Source organism: Phacochoerus africanus, chromosome 5 (genome assembly GCF_016906955.1).
Source record: "Phacochoerus africanus isolate WHEZ1 chromosome 5, ROS_Pafr_v1, whole genome shotgun sequence".
NCBI classification, from domain to species: Eukaryota; Metazoa; Chordata; class Mammalia; order Artiodactyla; family Suidae; genus Phacochoerus; species Phacochoerus africanus.
This window is the reverse complement of record NC_062548.1, coordinates 20175659-20201331: the sequence shown is the minus strand read 5'-3', so window position 1 is coordinate 20201331 and position 25673 is coordinate 20175659. Positions and strand designations below refer to the sequence as shown.

The window sequence follows — 25673 nt, the reverse complement described above, 5'->3', positions numbered from 1 at the left end:
TGGATGACTCATGGGTAGGTGAATGGATGGATGGATGGATGGATGGATGGATGGATGGGTGGATGGATAGATGGATGGGATAGGTGCATGATGGATGGATGGATGGATGATGGATGGATGATGGATGGATGGATGGATGGGTGGATGGATGGATAAATGGATGTCAGGTTTATGGGAGAATGAAGAAGAATATTCTCTACTTGAGGGAAAGCTCTAGGTATCCTTCTGGGAAGGGATGAGTCTTGGAGTCAGAAGTCTTGGTTCAAACCCCCAACCCTGTCTGCTAGCTCTGTGATTGTGGGCAAGTGACCTCATCTCTGTGACCCGAAGTTCCTTCATCCTCATACTAGGAACCTGTTTTTCCAGGCTTCTAAGCCCTAAGTTTTGAACCTGTTTTCCCAGGCTTCTAAGCCCTAAGTTTTGAACCTGTTTCCCCAGACATCTAAGCCCTAAGTTTTGATGTAATGTGGCTTCAGACATGGGGTAAAGGGTCTCTGTGGGGGTCAGGGCTGCTTGGGGCCCGGGTTTGAGGGCCTGTCTCTCACCCACCCCACATTTCCCACCTGCCTGAGCCCCGACTTCACTCACCTTCTGGAATCCAAGGCAGCCTGCCAGCCTGGCTCCATCCTGATCCGCCTCCAAACCCAACCTTGGCTCCAGGTTTCCCTGCTCCACCTCCGCACACTTCAGTGTCTGGCCCCCAACCCACACACTCAGGGCTGTTTCATCTTCAGGCTTCTTAGGGACCTGATAGGGTGGTGCCATGAGGGAGCAGCCACAGCCCAGAGAGCGACTGGCCTCCACACACAGCCAGAAAACAGATTCAACAAGCATTTATTGAGCCCCTGCTGTGTGCCTGCTGTGTGGACCCCCCCTGCATTGGAGTGCTGCTGCCCCTCCTTCGAGAAGCCCCACCCATTCCCTGCCCCTCCCCCACAGGGCTCTGCACGCTGGGGGCCTCCTGAACTTCCCGGCTGGCTCATGGATCCCAGGTTTCAGTGGCCGACGTCCATGTGTCTTTCTCAGCGTCCCAGCAGGGCTCTGCATGTGGTGGGGGCAAGAGTTAGCAGCTGTGATCCCAAAGTCACGCTGTGCAGCCCTGTGCCACATCCCTCGAGCCACCCAGGCCCCGATTCCAGCAGCCTGAGACCCAGGCCGTGGGGGGCAGGGCGGGCCATGTGTCCCCCACGCAGGCTGGCTGAGTTCGCAGCACACAGACCAGGTTTCTGAAAGCGCCAGACTAGCGGTCTCGCGGCAGGGGGCTGGTGCCCATGACGGCCTGAGGACTGGAGCCCGGCTGGGTCACTGTCACACCCAGTGCCCCAGGACCCAGCACTGGCGGTTCAGCTCCAATGCCTCCTGTGCAGAGCTGCGGGGCCAGGAGTCTCCCGTGTGTGGCTGGTGTCCTGAAAGAGACAGGATGGGCAGTGCCAACAGCTGCTTTCCTCCACCCACACTCCCACCTGCCCACCGCCCCTCCCCCAGCTCCCCATCCACCCCCCCCAGGCCTTCCCCCCACCCTCCCACACGCCCATCGTTCAACCCCCATCCAGCCCTCTACCCACGGTCCCACTCACCGTCTCACCATCCACCCACCTGTGCTGTGCCCCTGTCACCCACCCACCTCATGCCACCAGTCTCCCAACACCTAGACATCTACCTGCCAATATCTCCTGCCATCCGCTTGGCCACTCACCCAATACCCACCACTCCGCTCACACATGACCCCCCCATGACCCTGCGCAGCCCTAAAACCTACCCAAGCATCTCCCAGCCGTCACACCCACCGCACGAGGGCACCCTCCATCCTTTCAGCACCCCGTAACACCCCCCAGCCCAGCGTCCCACACATGCATCTACCCACAACCCCAAACATCCGCCTGCCCAGCTGCCCATCCACACTCCAACTTACGCATCTGCTTCCCAACCTGCTGACACAGCCGCTAACTCACCATGTCTCCAACCTGTTTTATTTGTCTTTTTAGGGCCGCACCCGAGGCCTATGGAGGTTCCCAGACTAGGGGTCCAATCAGAGCCACAGCAACCCAGGATCCAAGCGGTGTCTGCCACCTACACCACAGGTCATGGCCACCCTGGATTCTTAACCCACTGAGTGAGGCCAGGGATCAAATCTGCGTCCTCATGGATACTAGATTTCTTTCCACTGAGCCATGATGGGAGCTCCATCTCCCACCCTTAACTTGGCAACATACTCACTCAACAACTCCCCACTGCACACCCATCAACTCTGTGCACCCACCCCACTCAGCCACCCATACACCTACTTTCTATCCCCCTACCCATCCCTGACCCACGCCCTCACCTGCCCCCATCTCCCCACCCTGCCACCTGCCCCTTCAGGCTTCCCCTGGCTCCGCTGTGTGTCCCATGTGCTCAGGGAGCTATGGGAGGGTGAGAAGAACAGTGGAGACAACTCCAGGGCTTGACCCCAGGCCAGCGAGGATGTGCTCGGATGCCCCAAAGCCCATGCTGAGCAGCACGCAGGGCCTCGGCAGAAATTCTACGACCTTCCACCACCGCCCTGTGCCCTTGACCGCCTGGGCAAGCAGAAGGGCTGGGAGGCTCAACGGTTCAAACTTGCTGACCCTTCTGTGTTTTTCTTGATTCTCAGCAGCTGCTCCCCCTGCCTTCACCCAAGCGTCTCCTTGATGTCTTTCTAACAAGCCAGTCCCTTTTCCACTGCAAGCTAGGACCTGCCTAAACTGTCCTTGTTGCTACACTGGGATCAAAAACTCCAAGCCTGGCTCAAGTGTTCTCTCCTACAGGAAGCCCTCCGGACATGCTCTCTCCAGGCCTCGGGGGTCTCCCTATCTTTGGAGCACCCACCCCACAGTCCCCCCCAGGAGAGCACTGGCTCAACCCCTGGAGAACGCTCCATCCTGGATCCATCTTCCTGGATCCATGGAGCCAGGAAGATGCAAAGGGGAAACGCAGGGAGGAGGGGCTGCCTGGCTCAGTGGGCGGGACCAGCTGGAAGGGGGCGGGGAAAACTAACAGCGACAGGGTGCTTGCGGTCTATGCCCCTGAGAAGCCCCTTTTTTGGGGGGGGGTCTTTTTAGGGCCACAGCCACAAAACATGGAAGTTCCCGGGCTAGGGGTTGAATTGGAGCTGCAGCTGGAGGTTTACGCCACAGCCATAGCAACGCCAGATCCAAGCCACATCTGCGACCTACACCACAGCTCACAGCACGCCAGATCCTTAACCCACTGAGCAGGACCCGGGATCGAGTCCGCGTCCTCATGGATACTAGTCAGGTTCTTAACCTGCTGAGCCACGACAGGAACTCCCCCTGCTAGGTTCATGTCCTTGCCAGCCTGAGGTAGCAACCACCCATTTTACGGATAAGGAAACTGAGACTCAGCCAGCATAAGCATCTGCCTTAGGAGTCTCAGCTACAGTGTCAGTGGATTGAATTAATTTCCTCCTGATTCCAAACTTCGGCATTAAAAGAAATAGGTTTTGCGTTGTTTGGTTTTCTGCTCCCAGTTCTAAAGGATGCTCAGATGTACTTCTCATCCCTAAGCCAAGCTCCTGCTTGCATACCTCCAAGAACAGAGAGCTCATTACTCCTCCTCCAACCCCTAAAGCAGCTCTGACTGTTGGGAGATTTTTCCTCATAACAAAGGCTGGAAGGAAACAGGCAAAGGCGAATGTGGTTGTGCCAACATTGTGTAGTGTGTACGAGTGTGTGTGTGTATGTGTGTGTGTGTGTGTTTGGCGCTGGCTTTTCTTTGGTTTTTAATACTCTGTAATGTTGGTGCCTTGCTAATTTTACTATGTTTTTAAAAGGGATAGGAAATGTTTGGCAAACATTTTGGAATCGTTTGGCCCCAGGAAAATCATTTGTTTTGGCCCCAGTCACTGAAACAGTTGCATTCTTTCGAAGTGCTTGCTGCCAAAATATAGGTGTTGGGATTTTTTTTTTAATCTAAAAGCAAATATTTGGTGCACAGAAAGCTTTGATTGTTTTTCTAAATGAGTATCTAGAAATGATTGTACCCGCTCTTACTGTGGCCAACAGCCAGAACAGTGGATAGTTTATTGGCATAGAGAGAAAATCATCACGTATTTTTAAGGAAAAAGAGGGGCCCAAGCAAAAGACATAAATGGGAAGTGGCCAGAAGCAGCCTTTCCCAGCTCTGGCTAGTTTTTGTCATGAGGAATGTGGGCTTCGATGTCCAAAAAGCTCAGAGAAAGTGAACATCGGGATTTTGAAATCAGATCTCCTGGCTTTTAAATGATGATGACTAAAGCTTATAAAACATTTAAAATTGCCTATGGGAGTTCCCTGGTGGCTCAGTGGGTTAAGGACTTGGTGTTGTCACTACGGTGGTGAAGCTTCAATCCCTGGCCGGGGAACTTCCACATGCCATGGGCGGGGGTGGGTGCAGACCTAAAAAAAAGACCAAGAATGTAGATGCCCGTACAAATGGACAGACTTGGATACTAGTTGGATTCATAATGAGATCCTGCTGCATAGCACAGGGAACTCTATCTTGCCACTTGTGATGGAACATGATGGAGGATAATGAGAGAAAAAGAATGTGTGTGTGTGTGTGTGTGTGTGTGTGTGTGTATGGCTGGGTCACTTAGCGGTATGTACAGCAGAAATTGACAGAACACTGTAAATCAGTGATAATAGAAAAATATAATGCATAAGCACTGAGATCCTGCTGTGTAGCACTGGGAACTATATCTGGTCACTTATGATGGAGCTCGATGGAGGATAACGTGAGAAAAAGGATGTATCTATGTATGGGTGCCTGGGACACCTTACTATACAGTAGAAAATTGGCGGAACACTGTAAACCAGCTATAATGGAAAAAATAATAAACATCATTAAAATAAAAACATGAAAATATTTTTTAAAATGTGCAGACATGGAAACAGGGCACTCAGAGGGGAAGTGACTCGCCCTAGGGGCTCTGAAGTTGGTAGAGGAATCAGTGAAGGCGGGCAGGTGGCTGGTAGGGGTGTTCTTAACCCCATAGGCTCCCAGGGTGGGCACAGAAGAGCCAGATGGACCCCCTCCACCCCTGTCCAAGGTGCTGAAGGCTTCTCACCAAGGATTTACGGGCCCATCCAGAGCCTCCTTCCTGTCTGGCTGCCCAACCTGGACCGCAAGGCATGGGATGCGGGGAGAGGTGGGGGATGAGTCAAGATTGGCACTGAGATGGCTGGCTTTGTAGACCCCTTCCAGCTAGTGACCCCAGCATCTCTCTTCCATGGCCACCTGACTGCCTCTCCAAGTCGACAACTGCCCACTGTCACTAATTCCTCCACCAGCTTCGGAGCCCCTTGGGCAAGTCACTTCGCCCTCAAGTGTCACGGGACCCTCAAGTGTCCATGTCTGCATCCTGAGGGTGCTTTAAAGACGCCATCATATTCGGGAATATCAGTCCACTTGTTTCCTCCCATCTTCCTCTTCTAGGCTCTACGCAACAGGAGGACACAGCTCTGCTCTCACCCGTCATTGTGTCCCCAGCACCCAGCGCAATTCCACACATGGTGTTGGTAGCACAGAGCTGTCGGATGAACAAGTGATGGAAGATGTGGGAAGAAGGGCAGGTGTATGTGGGATCCACGTGGAGGGGAAGGTTGGGTGTTCTGGTCCACCTTGGGGGGTGGGATGTCCTAGGAGATCGAATGGGGGGTCCCACTCCTCTGTTTTACAGAGTCTATCGTGTGGGGACTCCATGTTTCTGGGCCATATCATTCCTTCACCTTATCTTCCCACACTCAGAATCAGGCTGAGTCCACGGAACCTGGCCCCTCTCCCCAGAGCCACAGAGGGCTTTGTTTCTTATTTGTTGAGCCTACTGTGTGTCAGTCTCCAGAGTGAACCACAGACCCAGAGTGCTCACGGTCTAGTGAGGGAGGAGGAGAGGTGACAAGATCAAACCTGCCTCCGACTCCTGTGCAGGAGCCATTCGCTCTGCCTCCTGTTCACTGGCTCATTCAATCCCCAGAAAGGGGAGAGCTTGGGTGCCATCACTATGCCCACCTCCCAGAAGAGGAAATTCAGACCCTGACAGGTTAAGCCATTTGTTTGACTGCCGACATTTGAACTTAAGCAGTTGGAGGTCCCGTTGTGGCTCAGGGGTCACACACCTGACTAGCATCCATGAGGATGCAGGTTCGATCCCCAGTCCCGCCCAGTGGGTGAAGGATCTGGCACTGCCGCAAGCTGCCGCGTAGGTCACAGAGGCAGCTCAGATCCCGTGTGGCTGTGGCTGTGGTGTAGGCTGGCAGCTGCAGTTCCAATTCGACTTCTAGCCTGGGAAGGTCCACAGGCCGAGGGTGCAGCTCCGAAAAAAAAAAAAAAATCCTAGGCAGCCTCACTCCAGAGGCTGGGCTTGCAACGAGTATAAAATTCGGCCTCATCTACTCAAGCACCAGGGCAGGAATGTACAGACGTGAAGATGAGCATTTCTGCCAGGAGCTGGGGAGGAGGGGGCTGGTTGCTTTATCCAGGCACCTGAGCCAGACCTGGAAAGCACTGTGAGGCTCACAATTCCACCGCTAGGTTTTTTTTTTTTTCTTTCCCCAAACAGAGGAAGGGAGTGGGTCATTTAGGGCAGAAGGAACAGGGCGTGAAATATGTTCTTGGCAGGTAAGTGAAGTTTGCAGGAGGTGTGAAAACTAGCCACGCTGGGGGTTGGAGGAGAGCAAGATGGTCTAATGAGGCTGGAAGGCAGGGCACAGGGGGCTGCAGGGGTGAGGAGTGGAGGGTGTCAGTCGCAAAGTTGCTGGGTGTCAGGTGTAAAAGGCAGGCCCAGCAAGGCCCTGGGGGTACAGGATTCCTCCTGCATCTGGGGTGTCTGCCATGTCACCAGACTGGCCTGATTCGGATTCCCAGCCTGCCCCAAACCAAGGACTTGGAAGCTATGGGAAATCTGTTTTTTGTTTTTTTTTTTTTTTTTAGGGCTACAGTCTTAGCATATGGAAGTTTCCAGGCTAGGGGTCAAATCAGAGCTGCAGCTGCTGGCCTACACCACAGCCACAGCCATGCAGGATCCGAGCCACATCAGCCACCTCCACCGCAGCTCACGACAATGTCGGATCCTTAAACCAATGAGTGAGGCCAGGGATCGAACCCACATCCTCATGGTTACTACTCGGGTTTTGTTACCACTGTACCACGATGGGAGCTCTGGAAATCTGTATTTTAACAACGGCCCTAAGTGTTTCCTAGGATCAAGGATGATCAGAGTAGAACTGCTTTGGGGGCAAGTGGACGTCAAGAAGAAGGACAATGACACAGCTTGAGCTTGGAGTCACCCAGACGAGTGAGCCAAGAAAAATGACTCTGTGACTCAGAATCTAAGGAACCTCACCTGGAAAACACGGTCCTCACAACAGCCACTGCGTGAGGACCAGGTGAGCTCAACCATTCACTGGAAAGGGACTGATGACCGACCCTGTGCTGGGCACTGGGGCTGCCACACGAATGCGATGACAAGGTCCTGGGCCTCACGATGTTTCCATTCAGGGGGGAGAAAGCTGGCAAAGAAGGATTCTGAGAGCGATGAGTAGCTGAAGGGAAATGCAGCAGGGATGGGATGGTGGGAGAAGGTTTCCTGGGAAACTTCTGGAAGGGGCTGGTGCAGCACCTGACTCCCACCAGGGATGCTCTCACAGGAGGGTTTGGGGCTGGGAGGGGCGGAGAAGGCGCGGTCAAGTTTGTGTCTTCAGAGGATGGACTGGAAGGGAAGGGGCCCCTGAGGCAGTCATTTCCAGCCAGAAGCTGCTGAGCAGCCCATGCAGGTGGCAACTTGCAGACTCACTCCTGGCAGCAGCCCAGAACCAAGGGCTGCTCAGAATTGCACAAGCACTGTCACTGGAAATGCAGAATCCCAGGCCCCTCCCTGACCTCCTGGGCCAGAAGCTCAGGGGGTGTTTCAAGGAGCCCTCCGGGGGATTCTGACGCTGACGCTGGCTTGGCTCTCTCTACCCCCGGTGTCAGGGTCTCCGATGCGACAAGCTGCGTGGCTGTCTGTGGGCCCAGCAAGTGTGTCATTGGTATTTCTTTCAGAAATATTGTCTGTTTCCATTTTAATAAAGGAAGCAGACGAGCAGTATTTGATTGGATGCGATGTGGATCTAATAAAAATGCCAAGTTGCTCTGAGCCCAGAAACGTCTTCCTTGAAATTCCCTCTGCTATTTTTGAGGGCAGCGGCAGCAAAGACTCGTCTAGACGGAGCTCCCAGAAGCCACCTCTGTACCCGGCGAGTGACAGCCTCTCACCCGGCCCAGCCTTGCCGACACACCTGGCAAAATCAAAAGCTTGTCTCGGGCATTGAACTTGACAGCTGCAATCAGCTGCAAACCCCAGTTGCCCCTAAAAGGAAGATGCAGACACCTCCATCAAATGTCACATCTGATGCGCTCCTGAGCTGGCTGGTGGCCCCTCCAAGCCCCAAAGGCAGGTTTCAAAAGCAAACTCTTTCTTCAGGAAAAAAGAAAACTGTGGAAGCATCCGTATCACAGTGGCCCAAGGGGAAAAAAAAAATAGCAACTTTTGGAAGGGTTAAAATAACCCTAAGTTCATGCAACTGTTCATGGAAGTGGCTTCTTGGGTGGAATTTGGTGGGGAAAATTGAGGGGTTTAGAGTAGCCGTTGAGCTCCCACTGCTCTAGGCGTTCAGGATACAGGCGCGAACAAGACAAAACAAGAAAGATAGGGTCCCTAATCTTGTGAAACCCAGTGCGGAAAGGCAACAAAACAAAAACAAGGTAGACAAAGATTTCAGAGAGATACAGATACCGGGAAGCACAGACAAACCCAACGATATGAGGTCAACTGGGGAAGCGGGTGCTGAGAGCATCTCTGAGGAAGCGGCTCTCAGCTGAGATTAAGGAAGAGATAAAGCCAGAGTTCCCATCTTGACTCAGCAGGTTAAGAACCGGACACAGTCTCCTTGAGGACGCAGGTTCGATTCCTGGCCTCGATCAGTGGGTTAAGGATCCCGCGTGGCCGTGAGCTGTGGGGTAGGTCGCAGACGCGGCTCGGATCCCGCGTTGATATGGCTGTGGTGTAGGCTGGCAGCTACAGCTCCGATTGGACCCCTAGTCTGGCGACTTCCATGTGCTGTGAGTGTGGCCCTTAAAAAAAAAAAAAGAAGAGGGACAAAGCCAGCCATGCAAAGATTTAGAGAGAGCATTCCAGGCAGAGAGAGCAGAATGTGGGGAGTTTGGGGGCCACAGCAGGAACGGTCTGGGGACCAGAGATCTCCACAAAGTCGATGCGCTTCTTGGAGCCTTAGTTGCCCTGTCTACACAGTAAGAACAATCGCCCCTCCTCCCCAGGGCTGTGCCGGCCATCAGATGAGACGGCTGTCAAGGGCTGAGCAGGGCCCTGCATACAGTAAGTGTTTCATAATGTGCGCTCCCTGGGGCTCTTCCTCCCCTGTGCCTCCCTGCCGGCAAGTGGGCCCCCCACCAGATCCAAGCGGTTGCTCAGGACGGAGATGTGGCAAAACGCCTCCAGGCATTTCCAAAACATTTTCTTGGCCACAACCGCCCTAGCAGCTAAGAGGCTGCATTCTGGAGCTGGTGTCCCTTCACCAGACAGTCTGATCATGTGTGGCTGGGCCCAGGAGCCCCAAACGCTGCCCAGGATCTGGCAGATGGGGGTGCGCCCGGCACGTGGAGCCACTGATGGACACACGGCAGCTCACTTGGTGGCTTAGGGCTCTGGAACTGAACAGGCTGGGCACACAACCACGTCCTGGCACAGCCGTACCCCCACCCCGGGCTTCGCTCTCCCTGTCTGTGAAACAGCGCTCTGTTTGGGTTTAAAACAAACAAACAAAAAACCCCCACAATACAGCAATGGCTTGGGAGCTCCCCTAGTCCAGAACTTGCCTTATCCATCTCCACGTTTGCCCAGCATGCAGTGCCCAGCCCAGAGAAGCATCTTTAGCCAAGATCTATTGAATAAAGAAATGAATGGGCAGGTCCCATCGTGGTTCAGCGGAAATGAATCTGACTAGGATCCATGAGGACGTGGGTTTGATCCCTGGCCTCACCTTGCTCAGGAGGTTAAGGATCTGGCGTTGCCGTGAGCTGTGGTGAAGGTAGCAGACATGGCTTGGATCTGGCGTCACTGTGGCTGTAGCGTAGGCTGGCACCTGTAGCTCTGATTCGACCCCTAGCCTGGGAACCCCCATATGCCGCAAGTGCGGCCCTAAAAAGACAAAAGAAAAAAAAAAGAAAAGAAAAGAAAACAGAAATGAATGGAACATTGTAAATCAACTAAAATAGAAAAAATAAAAATCTTTAAAAAAAAAAAAAGGAGGAATGAATGACTTTCACGTGGCCACAGAAGCAGCCCACTTTAAGACAATGAAAGTGGCCGCAGCTCTCAGGCTGGCATCCAGCCCATATTCAGGCGTCTCCTCCCTCTGACAGCAGACGAGGTTTTTCCTCTTCCTCGTTGTTTTTGTTTTTGTTTTTTCCTTTTTTCCCTTTTTTTGGCCACACCTGCAGCATATGGAAGTTCCAGGCTAGGGGTTGAATCAGGGCTGTAGCCACCAGCCTACACCACAGCCACAGCAACGTGGGATCCGAGCCACATCTGCGACCTACACCACAGCTCACAGCAATGCCGGATCCTTAACCCACTGAGCGAGGCCAGGAATTGAACCTGCATCCTCATGGATACTAGTCAGATTCATTTCCACTGAGCCAGTATGGGAGCTCCTCTTCCTCATTTTTTTTTTTTTCTGTTTTGTTGTGTTTTGCTTTTTAGGGCTACACTTGTGGCATATGGAGGTTCCCAGGCTAGGGGTCGAATCAGAGCTGTAGCCACTGGTCTACACCACAGCCACAGCAACGCAGGATCCGAGCCGCATCTGCAACCAACACCACAGCTTACGGCAATGCCAGGTCCATAACCCACTGAGGAGGGCCAGGGATCGAACCTGCAACCTCATGGTTCCTAGTCAGATTCATTTCTGCTGTGCCACGACAGGAGCTCCTCTTCCTTCTTGTTTTAACTCTGAGTCCTCAGCACCTTTGCTGCCCAATCCCTGCCCCCACCCCCAATAGTCATCCCAATAGCTTGACTACCCAATAAAAGACACCTCTGGCAGAGGTGATGGGAATTTGGGGTCCCCTTTCTTCCCTGTGAGTTCCAGGGTCTTAGGACCTAGTGGCTTCCCCCTCTCTTCCCACCACAATCCCCCCCAAACAGTCCCAGCAGTCCCCCAGCTTCAACCATATCCATTCTCAACCCTACATGCCCCCAAGCCTGACACAGCCATGACATCATGGCACCCCACAAACTCATCCTCTCTATGTCCATCTGTCGGTGACATCTGGCCCTTGACTCCTGATTCAAAACTTCCGTGGACATCTTAGGTTCTTGGCTCCCCTACTCTCACCTCAAACCAGACAAGCTGATGCTGCGGGTGCTGCCCCACCGCCCCCATCCAGGGGATCACACTACTGGCCTCTGGGGTGGGGGGGGGGTGACAGGGCTTTCTTCACCTGCCCCAAGAGAATTCATGCACTGCCCCCCCCACCCCAGCAGCCCCCAGGAGAGTTACTGTCACGTCTTGGGGGATAACTCAGACGCACGTGCTCTGCTCTGCCTCCCCAAGTCTTCCAGCACGGACTATGATAACCGGCTCAGCAATGGGACTTCCACCTGCTGCCTGCCCTTCCAGGCTTTGTCTTCTGCCCAGGCGGGCAGCTATTTGTATTTTCTGGGATCACCCAAATAAAGTACTAGCTGTTGAACTTTTATCTCAGGGATCTGCTTCTAGAGGAACAAAAACAAAGCACTCTGACGACTCCTCCAGCCAAAAGTTCCTGAATCCACCCACTTTTATCTCTGTGGCCTCCCCGTCGGGCCACCATCACTCCTGGGGAAGCTGGTGCCTTGGCCTCGAGTCTTCCTCCCCTCACATCCTTTTCCCAAGTTGCAGATGGATGGAAGGAGGGATGGATAGATGTGGAGACAGACGAGGGGTGATGCAGACAACGATAGAGATGAATGATCTGGGTCAGTCTCCTCCCGGCTCCAAGGGCTCCCGGGCTCCGCACTGCAGAGTCAACTCCTTCCCCTGCTTCCTGCCTCTTGAGCCGCCCCCGGCCCCACCCCATCTCCTCCCCACTCCCCCCCAATCCTCGCTCCGCTCCAGCCACGCTGGCCTCCAGTGCTGGCTCTTCCTGCTTTGGGGACTTGGCACCTGCAGGCCTCTGCCTGGAAGGCTCTCTGTTTGTCCGGACTCCTTCTCACCCCTGAGGGCCCAGTCCCAGGGGGACTCCTCCCCTCTCTTCTCTCTTTAAAATCAGGTTCCTTAGCACCTGTAATCATCTTGCTTGTTTCTGAGTTCACTTTTTTTTTTTCTTGGCTGCACCCAAGGCATATGGAAGTTCCCAGCCTAGGGGTGGAATCAGAGCTACAGCTCCCAGCCACAGCCACTGCCACATGGGATCTGAGCCTCATCTGCAACCTACACCATAGCTCACGGCAACGTCGGAGCCTTAACCCACTCATCGAGACTGGGGATCAAAACCTGCATCCTCATGGTTACTAGTCAGGTTCTTAACCCACTGAGCCACAGGGGGAACTCCCTTGAGTTCCCTTCTTACTTGATTCTCTCTCTAGACTCCCAGCCCCACAAGGCAGGGGCTTTGCCCCGGCTCCCGGCTGCATCTCCTGCGCCAGCACAGAGGGTACACACGGCTCAGTATTGGCCAAGGGCACGAAAGTCGGATCCCTCTGCAGGCCGTTGACTTGGGGAACACACCTAATGCCTGGGAAGTGACGTGGGTGCCAGGGTGGCGGTGGTGAGGGGCTGGGCTGTGGGGGGAAGGCTTCTGCAGCTCCCCCCACCCCAGCTATCCTCACTCTCTTCAATCCAGGGCCCTGCTTTCAGAGCTGGATTTGCTCCCCGGGCTCTTTTTTTTTTTTTTTTTTTTCCCATTCCCAGGCCTCAGGGATCTGGTCTTTCCTCCTTGTGGCTCCCCAGCTGCCCCCAAGACAAACCCCATGACCTCTTTCCATCTCAGGTTTCCTGTCCACTCTGCGGGGACCTCAGGGGGCCCAGGCCCAAGCTGGGGGGCTACGGGCACTCTGGAACGTGCCAGGATGCTCCGTCTGCATCCCAAACATGTGCTTCCGGAGCCCTCGGGCAGATTTCTGCTCTGCTCTGCATCCCTGGGGGCTGCTCCCCAGCCCGGGTTCCTGATCCCTTCCTCCAGGAAGCCTTCTACTCCGACACCTGTAGGGGAGCCCCTGCCCACCCCCAAATTCCTAGTTATTAGCACCGTGGCCGTTTTCCGGGGCGGGCACCTCCCACGAGAGTCTCTTCCTTCAGTGTGAAGCCCAGACCTTCTCCTCCTCCCCAACCAGGCCTCCTCCCAAGCTCCTTGATCCATCCTGGGATCACAGGGTTGGTGTCCAATGGACCCAAGTTTCAATCTCTGCTGTCTTTTTTTTTTTTTTTTCTTTTTTGCCTTTTCTAGGGCTGCTTCCCATGGCATATGGAGGTTCCCAGGCTAGGGGTCCAATCAGAACTACAGCTGCCAGCCTACACCACAGCCACAGCCACAGCAACGCCAGATCCGAGCAGCGTCTGCGACCTACACCACAGCTCACGGCAATGCCAGATCCTTAACCCACGGAGTGAGGCTAGGGACTGAACTCACAACCTCATGGTTCCTAGTCGGATTCGTTTCTGCTGTGCCACGACGGGAACTCTGCTGCCACTTTAACTTTAATCTTGTATGGGCTCCCTCCCTTTGCTGTCTAGAGCAAGGCCTTTCTCTTCTTTGACCCCCCCACCCCACCACACCCCTTTGGCTTTCCAGTCCAGACACCTGTTTTCCTAAAGGGCGCCCTAGACGCCAGCCCACCCAATGAGGCATACGAAAGCATCACATTCCAAGGCACGAGTAGCTTCTGCTCCAACAGAATGTTGTCACCTCCCAGACTGGGCTGCTTCTACCCCGGCGCTGTTCCCCCTTCAAGTCAATGGCTAACCCCAGCCTGGCGGGTCCTCTGTCTCTCTTTAAGGCACCTCCGCATCCCTCTCGTTTTCTTAGCGCCCCATCGCCAGGCCCCAATGCGTGGAAGACTTGTTCTGCCAAGACCCCAGCCTGAGTTTCACCCTCTGTTAGTGGGTGTCTGGGGGAGAACGCAGGGCTGATGGGCTGGCCTGGCCCATCTCCAGGGTCCTCGCTTCGCAGGCGGCCCGCGAATCTGCAGCATTGGCCCTGCAGGTGAGGCCACTTACGGGCGGGGTATCTCTCGTGGCGACAATCCAAGCGGAGGTCCTCTTCCTCGTTCCCATCCCCCTTCTCCATCCTGGAAAGAAAAGAACCCAAAAGCGGCGGCGTCAGAAAGAGCAGCCCGGGCTGGCAGAGAGGCAGGATCAGGGGCAGTGCAGCCCCTCCCCTTTGGAGAACATTTTGCCAAAGCAACTTGGCACGACCGCTCCTTGGGATCCTTCCCACGGCATCATTATTTTTCCATTTTAGTGAGGAAGAAACTGAGGTTCCGGAAGGTAACAGGACCCAGCAGGTGCCATGCAGCTGACAAATTAGCTGTCACCAAAAGGTGGGGAACCACGTGCCAAGGGGATACCACAAAAGAGTGGGTATGGTTTGATCTGTTGAAATGTTTGCACACTACGATGTTCAAAACATTCACTTGGCAGAACATATACCCAAAGGTTAATGGAGAATAGAGATTACATCTGGAAGTTTCTTTTTGGACTTGCCTCTATTTTCTAATTTGGGGGCAAAAGACATTTATTACTTGCAAAACTTTTCTTTTTTTTTTGTCTTTTTTTTTGGGGGGGCCACACCCATGGCATATGGAGGTTCCCAGGCTAGGGGTCCAATCGGAGCTACAGCTGCCGGCCTACACCACAGCCATGGCAACGCCAGATCTGAGCCCCATCTGCGACCTACACCACAGCTCACAGCAACACCGGATCTTCAACCCACTGAGCAAGATGAGGGATCGAATCTGCAACCTCATGGTTCCTAGTCGGATTCATCTCTGCTGTGCCATGATGGGAACTCTAAAACTTTTCTTAAGTAAATTAGAATACTTCCCAGAGACATTGCTACATAGAAACAAAACCCTGATCCTCTGACCTCTGCCACAGTTGTTCTCCCCTCAACAACCGTGAGAATTTCTCCTCTGGCATCTCAAGATCACTGTGATTCCAGAGGGAGCTGCCTCTACTGGCACAGCTGGGGATGGGATGAGAAGCACAGAGCAGAAGCTGATCAAGGGTCAGAGTAGAGGCAGCTGCAGACTCTCCAACATGAGTCCAGACGTAGGCCCTCAGCCCCATCCCACTGATGATTGGGCCAGAGAATGGGCGGGGCCATATTCCCACATCTGTGTGCAACCCAAATACATTCCAGAGTTCCATGTGGTCCAGTCCACATGTTCTTCACCTTTACACAAACATAACCTACTCCCCTGATGTAGAAACAATTCCAACCATTATTGTAGGTTCTAAAGAACACTGGAAGCACCCCCAATTCCTTATCTGTGTCCTGCATTTGCCATCATCCCTCCAATTCTTGCTTTGATTTTTTTTTTTTTTTTTTAGTACCACACTGGCACATATGGAAGTTCCCAGGCTAGGAGTCTGAACAGAGCCACAGCTGCTGGGCTACACCACAGCCACAGCAGCACCAGATCTGGGCTGCATCTTCGACCTACTCCACAGCTCACAGCAATGCCAGATCCTTAACCCACTGAGCAAGGCCAGGGATCAAACCCGCATCCTCGTGGATACTAGTCGGGTTCATTACTGCTGAGCCATGAGGGACCTCCTCTCCTTGTTTTGCAGATGTCCTGAAACCTCTCTCACCTCACTTCTTGTGTCCAGTGATTCCCCAAACTCTCTCCAATGCCCCCTGGCGGGCTATATTCCCTTTTTCTCACCCCCCTCTTCTTTCCACTGCTTTCCTTTTTTCTCTCACACAAGGATGTCTCAATTTTCTCCAAAGCAAATGTACCACCCCATTTTCTGCATCTTCCCAGCACCTCTTATGCCTTGATTCACAGCTGTGTCCAGAATCTTGAGCTGAAGGAGATGTGGGGCAGGTGAATGACAAGCAAACAACGCCAGAAATGTCCTCCGTGGAAGGGAAAGAAATACTCATGCCCTGATCATCTTGGTCCCCCCACATTGCTCATTCACACGTCCAGCAGAAATTTCCTGAGGATCTGCTCTGTGTAGTTTGCACCAGAAGCTATGGAGGACAGACATGTATACTTCAGTGTCTCTGCCCTCAAAGAGCTTCCAGTCAAGGAGGAAGTCAGGCTTGCCCACGAAGGAGCGTTAGAAAATGTCAGACATTGAATAACACATGTGATGACTGCCTACAACACTGTCCGCGCCAGGGACTGAGCCTGCGCTTCCCAAGAGACAAACTCGGAACACAGTTCTTGTTTACAAGGACCTTCTGTGGCCTCGGTGGCCCCAGATGGCAGAACAAAGGTCTGAGTGCAGAAGCTATAGGAAGACAAATGTCCTACAGATAACTGATGCTATGGGAAGATTCAATATAAGGGAAAATGTCCTTTTATTTTTCTTTTTGTCTTGTAGTGGAAACATCTTTGTTAGTTTCTTTTGTTTTCTTTCTTTCTTCTTCTTCTTCATTATTATTATTATTTTTGTCTTTCTAGGGCCATACCCACAGCACATGGAAGTTCCCAGGCTAGGGGTGGAATTGAAGCTGCAGCTACCAGCCTACACCACAGCCACAGCCATGCCAGATCTAGGCTGTGTCTGAGACCTACACCGCAGCTCATGGTAATGCCAGATCCTGAACCCACAGAGCGGGGCCAAGGATCAAACCCATGTCCTCATGGATACTAGTTGGATTCATTACCGCTGAGCCACAATGGGAACTCTCTGTTAGCTTCTTGATAGCATAGGCTTTTGAAAAAGAAATTCCAATCCTACAGAGAGGGCAAAATCCCTCTATAGTTTCACAGCCATGTAGGGAGGTCATCACTGTTTAATATTTCAGAATGAATACTTTACATAAATAGCCTCAAATGAAACAGATGTTTTTGAAATCTGATTTCTTTGACTTACCCTTAAAGTTCCAATGTCTTTCTATAGCAGTACACATCAATCCCATTCCTCTTCTTTCCTCATAGTTGTACATGAAAGAATAATACGTATTCAGTACCTTTGTTGATAGACATTGAGGTGTTTCCCAGTTTTTTCACCCTCTCAAGGGATGCTGCACAGGTATCTAAAAAGGGGTTGAGTTCCCGTTATGCAAAGATGCTCAAGCCTGAAGAAGCCATAACTGATTCAAACACTGGAGAGGAGGCTGCATCAGGCAACGGAGCCCAGTTTCATCCTGGAGTACCACCTGTCTGGCCGTGGCTGGCACCTCAGGGTCAACAGATACCAGCTCTGCTAAGTACTGGGTCTCTCGCATCCTCCTGCATTTGACAGCCTTGACCTGGAACCCACTGCTTGATCTACCCCAGGCTCTCAGTTCTCACGGCTTCTTATCCTGAGATCATCTTCCTCCAGGCCCCGTGCTCTGGCCACCTCCTTGGACTCTGTTGGGAGCCTCAGCCCTGGGGAGGGGGGCCAGCGGGCAAAGGAGCTGACCTTCAAGGAGAGCCTCGCCCCTCTGGCATGGTACCCATCCTCCCTGACCACCCAAACCTCACTGCTAAGAAGCCCAAAGTTCATCAGCGACATATCAAAGAACACGGGCCCATCAGTGGACATCGGCTGTGGGCTTGTGCTGTGCTGGGGCCACGGGGACAACTCAGAGAGGTCCCCACCCTTGAGACACTCACGCCTGCTGGCCAACAGGAACCAATGGTCACAACTTCATGTGCTAGGACATTAATAAGGCTGAATAAGGGTGACTGTCTGTCTAGTCCAGCAGTTGGCAAAGTTTTTCCATAAACATCTAGGTGGTAAATACGGGAGCCTTCCATGGCCATGTGGTCTCTGTCATAGCGACTCAACTGCCCTTGTAGTTGGAAAGCAGCCGCAGACAAGACGCAAACAAAAGGGGATTTTTTTAGTAGACGAAGGTGTCCAGCAGGTGCTGGGCTAGATTTTGAGTCCAGGTGATGCCGTGTTCACCTCTAGCTGGTGACTCTCTACATGGAGGCCCCCTGACGTCACTGGGGGAGTTTCAAGTTGCCTGGGGATAGCGACGTCCAGTTAGGGTTGAGATGCACTTGGGTTGGGACCAGCAGAGGCTTCTCGAAGGAAGTCATGTGAAGTCATATAACGTGCTCACCTCTCAAAGAGGGAGCTGGGATCCAGGCCCGGGTCTGCCTGCTGTGCTGCGTTGCTGTTCTCGAAAAAGCTGGTTCCTCACACAGATGTGCCCTCTCCACCAGGTTCGCCAGTGAAAATGGTGCAGGATTCTGGCAGCCAACTCATGAGTGGCTAAGGCTCCATTATGGCAACAGCAGTGGGAGTTCCTGTCGTGGCGCAGCGGAAGCGAATCTGACTAGGAACCATGAGGTTGCGGGTTCGATCCCTGGTCACGCTCAGTGGGCTAAGGATCCGGTGTTGCCGTGAGCTGTGGTGTAGGTTGAAGACGTGGCTTGGATCTCACGTTGCTGTGGCTGTGACATAGGACAGCAGCTGTAGCTCTGATTTGACCCCTGACCTAGCCAGGGAACCTCCATATACTGCAGGTGCAGGGCCCCTCCCCCGCAAAAAAACCAGAAAAGCAACAACTGAAAAGTCACTAGGCGACCATTTCCTTTCATTTGAGCTGCAATTTCCTGCAGGAAATGTTACGTGCTTTCTGAAGATAGTCTTATTTTTTTTTAATGATGGTGTGAGAAGTGAGCCACGAATCTAAAGAAGTGCCTTGAAGAGCTATGGGAGGGGCGGGGTGGTGGTGATGGGGGTGAGGCTGTGCTCAGAAGGGGCGGCAGGTGGGTCCCCAGAGCCTCAGGCCATCCACGCACCTGCTGTGCCACCTTCCTCTCTGCACCTAGGTGTCTCCTCTGTGAGGGGTTGGAGTGCTGGGCGCCACTGGGCTCCACTACACACCAGCTGTCTGAGACTGGACACGTCTCTGTCATCCCTGAGCCTTGATTTCCTCATCTGATAAATGGGCACAAAAGTGTACCCAGCCTTGGGGTTGCTGTAAGGAGTCACAGGATGAATACAGGCTTTGGCTCCAGCTGTTTGGCGTTCTTACAGCTCTGCCTGCACTTGTTACTATCGTGATTGTCATTGTCAACTCCTCATCCCAGGGGTCTTTGGGTTGATGACTCCGTGACCCCATCTCCCAGTTCCTAGCGCAGAAGGAAAGGATTTTAACGTCTCATGAATGCTCGCTCCACCCCAAGAAAACTCACAAACCCCTTCCTTTCATTGCATCATTTCCACTGGAGCCCCTTGCTGCCTCAGGAAAGGGATGTATGGCAAGAAGCAGAGAATTAGCTTCAAAGTATCCACCACTTCTGGCTTCAGGGCAGAGGGAACCACAAGGGGTCACAGTACAGCCTTCGGCCTCAGAGGAGACAGGGTCTCCCCAAACCAGGGACAAGGAGGCTCCGAGCAGAAGCTGAGTGCACTGATTTGCGGTGTCCACAAAGGTGAATGAGCCCCAGGGAAATGCAACAACCCCAGAGGTACCTGCTCAGATTTTCAAGGGTAAGAGAACTAAACTTGACCATGCTTTAAAGCCTCGTTATTTGGGGGTCGATGCACACCTATCTAGACCTGTATCCCAACCACAGAGTCACCACCAGCATCACCAGCATCACCACCATTCCCATTTTACAGGTGTGAAAACTGAGGCCAACGTAGATTCGTAACTTGCCAGAGGTTTCGTGGTGCGCTGGTAAATAAAAAAAAAAAAAAAAAAACAAAAAACAGCCCTCTCATCAAGAGGGTTCTGTGTTGCTGTCTGTGGGCCTCTGCGGGTGAACACCCCCAGCACAGCTGACTTGAAGCAGAGAAAAGGACCCCTGGATATCACTGAACATGTGGCGTCACTGAACCTAGAGCCAGGATGACATCTGTCCACCCGGTTCTCCTGGGCCAGCTCCACCCCGGCAGCTGGCTCGTGGCAGGGCTGGGATTTGAACTTTGGTTTATTGGTCCCTGGAGCTCAAGCGGGTTTCCACAGGGCCCTGCAGGTTCCCGGCTGGAAGGGGGTCCTCCATCAGCCCCACTCTGGGTACACTTGGGCCATGAGGTCCCAGGGGAAAGTGGGGCTGGGCGCCCCCCAACCCAGACTCTCCCTGAACTGCCGGCAGGTGTGCAAATGGCGGTGTGGGGGTGGGACCGCACTGTCCCACGGTCATTGTTCCAAGGACCCACAACATCAGGGCTGAGCCTGAGCATTTGCTCTTTTGGAAAGAAGAGAAGGATGCAGGAAAGTGATGGGAGCCGGGAGGTTGCAAGGATTTGATGTTTTGAACTCATGTCTTGTCTTATAGGCAGCCCTGTCCAGCTAATTCCAGGACCCAATGTGGCCACAGCAACTGGGATCCACTGGATCTTAGCTCTGCTGCGATCGGGGAGGGGGCCAGACCTCCCCAGCACAGTGCTCCCAGCACAACCTCCACCTGCCATGGCCCTCTCTGTGCCACCTTCAAAGCCCACCCTTTTCCGGCTGCCCCAGGCTGGCTTGTTTCCCAAATCTCCAGCCACTTTCTGGTATAAACTGGGAGTCTTCAGGGTGAGCTTCTCAAACTGTCTGATAAAGGACGAAGTTTTTTCAATCTACCTTGGACCAAACTTTTTAATAAAAATATAACAAAAAAGGGTTGCTAGAAAGTGAAACGGAAAAACAGCCACACACAAAAGGCAAGCTTGGGTAGACCAGTGATATCAACTCACTGCGAAAGTTTCCAAACAAGTGTCTCAGCTTCTCTCCTTCTGTCATCATGGATGTTAGCAAATGGGCCCTGGTCCGGGGACCAGACTTTGAGTAGCACCGGGGTGTAGAACCCTTCTTTATCCACTGGCCTCTGCTGGCCACGCCCACCTCCTGACTCATAACCAGGGCTGCATCTTCTCTGTCTTCCAGCCCCATGCTTCCCACATGGGCTGGTGCCTGTCAATCACCCGAGGAGCTTGTTAACATGCAGATTCTGACTCCGCAGGTCTTGGGTGAAGCCTGGGAGTCTGCATTCTAACAGGTTCCCAGCTGGGGCCGATGCTGTTGGACCCCCCGAATCACATCTGAGGAACAAGGCATTGGACCTGGGCTCTGGGCGCTTGTGAAGCTAAGCATGAGCCCGGTTGGCCCCCTATATCCTGGGCTGTCATCTGGCGGGGCCATAGGACATGCAATGAGCATCATCAAAGAGCCGGTGGGAGTGTAAATTGGTATGACTACTGTGGAAAACAGTATGGAAATAAATATCTCAGAAAACTAAATACAGAACTGCCGTATGACCCAGCAATCCCACTCCTGGGCATATCACCAGACAAAACTTTCTTTGAAAAAGATACATGCACCCCTATGTTCACTGCAGCACTATTCACAATAGCCAAGTCATGGAAACGACCTAAATGCCCATCGTCAGATGAATGGATTAGGAAGATGTGGTACAGAGATACAATGGAATACTACTCAGCCATAAAAAAGAACAAACGAATGCCATCTGCACCAACATGAATGGAACTAGAGACTCTCACACTGAGTGAAGTAAGTCAGCAAGAGAAAGACAGACAAGACAGACACCATATGCTATCACTTCTATGGGGAGTCTAAAATATGGCACAAATGATCTACCTACCAAACAGAAACGGATCACGGACATGGAGGACAGACTCGTGTTTGCTGGGGTCGGGGGGTGGGAAGGGAGGGAATGGGATGGACTGGGAGTCTGGGGTTAGCAGATGAAAACGGTTGTATTTGGAATGGATGGGCAATGGGATCCTGCTGTGCAACACAGGGAACTCTATCCAATCACTTGGGATGGATCAGGATGGAGGGTCATGTAAAAAAAAGAATGTACATATATGTATAACTGGGTCACTCTGCTGTACAGCAGAAATGGGCAGAACATTGCAAATCAACTATAAGAAAAAATGTAAAAGAAAGAAAGAAAAAGAGCTGGTGGTAAGGACGGTGGCACGGGAGGGTACCCGGAGTCCTCCAGCCTCTCATGTCCCTCCAGCTGGCTCTTATTTGCAGAGAAGGTGGATGCTGGGCAGCAGCCCTCCTGCCAGCTCTTCCCGCCACCGCGACTGTTTCCACTTCAAGGACCACTCTGTGCCTTTGGCTTTCCTTTCATGCAGTGTTGGGCCTCAAGCTCATCTCGGGAGGGCCTCGAAATTTCCATGGCACCGTCTCTAATTTCTGGGCACCGTGCTCCTCTTGAGACTCAACAGCGATGTCAAAGGGTCCCCATAAAGAGCAATAAAGTGATATTCAAGCAGCGAGAGTGGGAACCGCGGGTACCAGGGAGCAGGGAAAGACACGTCTCAGAGGGTCAAATGGCTAAGAAGCAGTCGCAGAGGACAAAGAACACAATGATTTTTAAATGATGCGCTGGTGACGGAACGAAGGAGGGAATTAAAAGGAAATCTGGCAAATAAATGACCACCAGGTAGGAGATTACGGTTTTATAACCTCCCCCTCAGAAGTGCCATTCCAAGAGAGAGGGAAATAGATGGCATTTTTAAAAAGATTTTTTTTTTCTTTTCCCATTTTGTGAGCAAGATCATCATGATATGAAACATTTGGAAAATACAGGGGAGAAAAAAAGGGAAAATACAGAGAAGATATATATCCACAGTGCCAACCGCATCCCCCGATCTTTATGTGTGGTGGATGGTTTTATCTCCCGTTTCTCTGATATTAGGGTTTATTTTTTGCTTTTTGTTTTTTTCCATTTTTTTTTCTTTTTAGGGTGACACCTGGGGCACAAGGAAGTTCCCAGGCTAGGGGATGATTCAGAGCTGCAAGCCTATACCACAACCACAGCAACGCAGGATCCAAGGCGCACCTGCGACCTACCCCACAGCTCAAGGCAACGCTGGATCCCTGCCCCACGGAGCGAAGCCAGGGATCAAACCCACATCCTCATGGATACTAGTCAGATTTGTTTCTGCTGCACCCAAGCGGGAACTCCAAAAGACCTTTGGCTATTAGCATCCTGAGATGATTTTCAGAACTGCGTGGGCTAGAAATGAGGGCTTAGAAAAACAATCACTAGCATCCGTGGAGCCCCCAGCCCAACCCCCCATCCCCGCCTTGAACAGCTCCAAGGGCCCCCGACAACATGAAAAGCCGTCAATTTGGCTTTTCTCAGCCCAGCCTTGGTTGGCTACAAGGAGAGAGACCAGGTGAGCAGTCACAGAGGTGGGCACACCTGAAGACTTTTCCCGAGGGGAAAGTCCTGCCAGCAAGACCAGGGGCAGCTCCCAGACGGCAAAGGTCACCTTGCCCTAGCAGACTGGCCAGTGACCTGCCCACAAGGCTCTAGCCTTTCTGCTGCCACCCTCTCCAACCATCTCCGTGGTCTGGAATAAAAAACAGAGCGGGAGTTCCCGTTGTGGCGCAGCGGGTTACAAACCCGACTCACATCCATGAGGACATGGGTTCGATCCCTGGCCTCACTCAGTGAGTTAAGGATCCGGTGTTGCCATGAGCTGTGGTATAGGTCACAGGGGCAGCTCAGATCTGGCGTGGCTGTGGCCGTGGCATAGGTCGGCAGCTGTAGTTGCAATTGGACCCCTAGCCTGGGTACTTTCATATGCTACAGGTGCAGCCCTAAAAAGCAAAAAAAAAAAGGGGGGGGAGGGGGCAGGGGGAACGGAGCTGCAGCCCTGCCCTGCACGCGTGGCAGCAGGGTTAGCACTGTGGACAGAGGATGAGCAGCAGGCTTAGGCCCAGTTCAGAACTGATACTCGAGATAGGTTCTGAAGGCTTGGAACCGACAAGGCAAAGAAGGAGGCACAACCAGGCAGCGGGGACAGTCGTCCTAAGGCTACATGGAGGCAGACCCCATCTGGGAAACTTCCAGATTGGGGGGGGGGGAGGGTCTGTGCAGAGGGAGGGGCCCCTTGCTCAGAAGCAAGGAACTTTGTCCTGGAGCCACGGGAAGTCGCTGCAGCATTTTAGCAGAAAGATGAGGGTGGGCAGGTCACTGGCCAGTCTGCTAGGGCAAGGTGACCTTTGCTCCCTGGGAGCTGCCCCTGGTCTTGCTGATCCCACGAGCGTAGTGGGGAGGGGCTGCTGCTGAGGAAGGACAAAGGCGAGGGGCAAAGCCCACCCCACCTCCACAGAGGAGCTGAGAGCGGCTGCTGCCTTGAATGAGAACGACGGGGGTGGAGACTGAGAAAAGTGACCCACTCGTGGGGGAAAAACACTGGATTTGGGGAGCGCTGACATGAAGGCTAGGACAAGCAGTGTCTGTTCGCACAGGGAGGACCACCCTGGGGAAAAGTACGACTGGGTTTGGGGGAGACCATGGTAAGTGGGTTCTCACCATATTGGTTTTTGATGCCTTTGAGGATCCAGAGTAAAAACACCAAGGAGACTGCTGGGTATGGGTGGGGGTCTGGAGGGGCCCGAGAATGCAGGAGTCGTGGTGAGTATGTAGTCACTGAAGCTGATGTCAAAAGGGAAGGTAGGGAGTTCCCTGGTGGCTCAGTGGGTTAAGGATCCAGCACTGTCACTGCTGTAGCTCAGGTTCCTGAACAGGTGTGGCCAAAAAAAATAGAAGGGGCTAGAGCTGACCTTGAGAGCACCACCATTTAACCAAACAGGAGTGGGGAGGGGGCAAATGGAGCCCAGAAGAGTGGCTGGTGGGAGCCTGGCGTTGGGCAAAGGGTGTATGCTCACAGTCTAGGCACCTGGGAGCTATTTCGGTGGAGTGGGGGGGGGGCACCTTGCAGGGGGTCCAGCCGTGAGGGGTAGGTGAGAAGGTGCAAACAAGCCCTCCCCAAAGTTTCCCTATAACAGACGGGGGAGAGCAGAACTGGTGGGGAGATGGGTCTTAGGGTCCCTTTCTGACCAGTCAAGGGGATGCATGAAGAGGGCAGAGCCCTTCACTCTATGGGACAATTTAGGTCCACGCCAATCCATCTCCCCCAGGTCAAGGTCTGGCTGCTTTGCAACCGCCCGGAGCCCCATAAGGCCCAGCACACAGGAAGGAGGTTTGGGGAGGGTCCCCAGGTCACCTTCTCATCTCAGTAATATCCACTGGCTGCAGGGCCAGCCCCCCCCCCCCCCCCGCCCCCAAAGCTGTGAGATGATAAGAGACGCGAGAGCCAGGCCCGACTCCCACCTGAACCCTGATCTCAAATTACACTCAACTGCTTCAATTTTCAATACCCTTGTCTGTTGCCTGTCCTGGCCTCTGCTTGCACTGTCGCCTAAGCCTGGGAACACCTTCTCCTGCCCATGGCACATCTAGTATCCATGAGGATGAGGGTTCAATCCCTGGCATTTCTCAGTGGGTTAAGAATCCAGTGTTGCCCTAAGCTGTGCTGTAGGTCACAGACACAGCTCAGATCCCATATTGCTGTGGCTGTGGTGTAAGGCCAGCAGCTGCAGCTCTGATTCCACCCCTAGCCTGGGAACCTCCATATGTCATGGGCTCGGCCCTAAAGAAGACATAAAGACTAAAAATAAAAATAAATAAAAACTTGGCTTGAGAAGCTACTGCTGTGGAGCAATGGCATTGGCAG

At 53.0% G+C, this 25673-nt stretch overlaps 1 protein-coding gene across 2 annotated transcripts in view; it reads right to left on the bottom strand.

The window, feature by feature from the left end:
- Positions 1–818: 818 nt before the first annotated feature.
- Positions 819–25673, bottom strand: part of GSG1L (GSG1 like) — a 236121-nt gene continuing 211266 nt past the window's right edge. Inside the window, exons 6-7 of one of the 2 annotated variants that reach the window (XM_047780236.1) lie at positions 14274–14344; positions 819–1406 (exon numbers count right to left, since the gene is read on the bottom strand). In XM_047780236.1, coding sequence (XP_047636192.1) covers positions 1309–1406; positions 14274–14344 — 169 coding nt within the window. In that variant the 3' untranslated portion in view covers positions 819–1308. The remainder of the gene's footprint in view (positions 1407–14273; positions 14345–25673) is intronic. The other variant, XM_047780237.1, reaches the window with a different exon arrangement.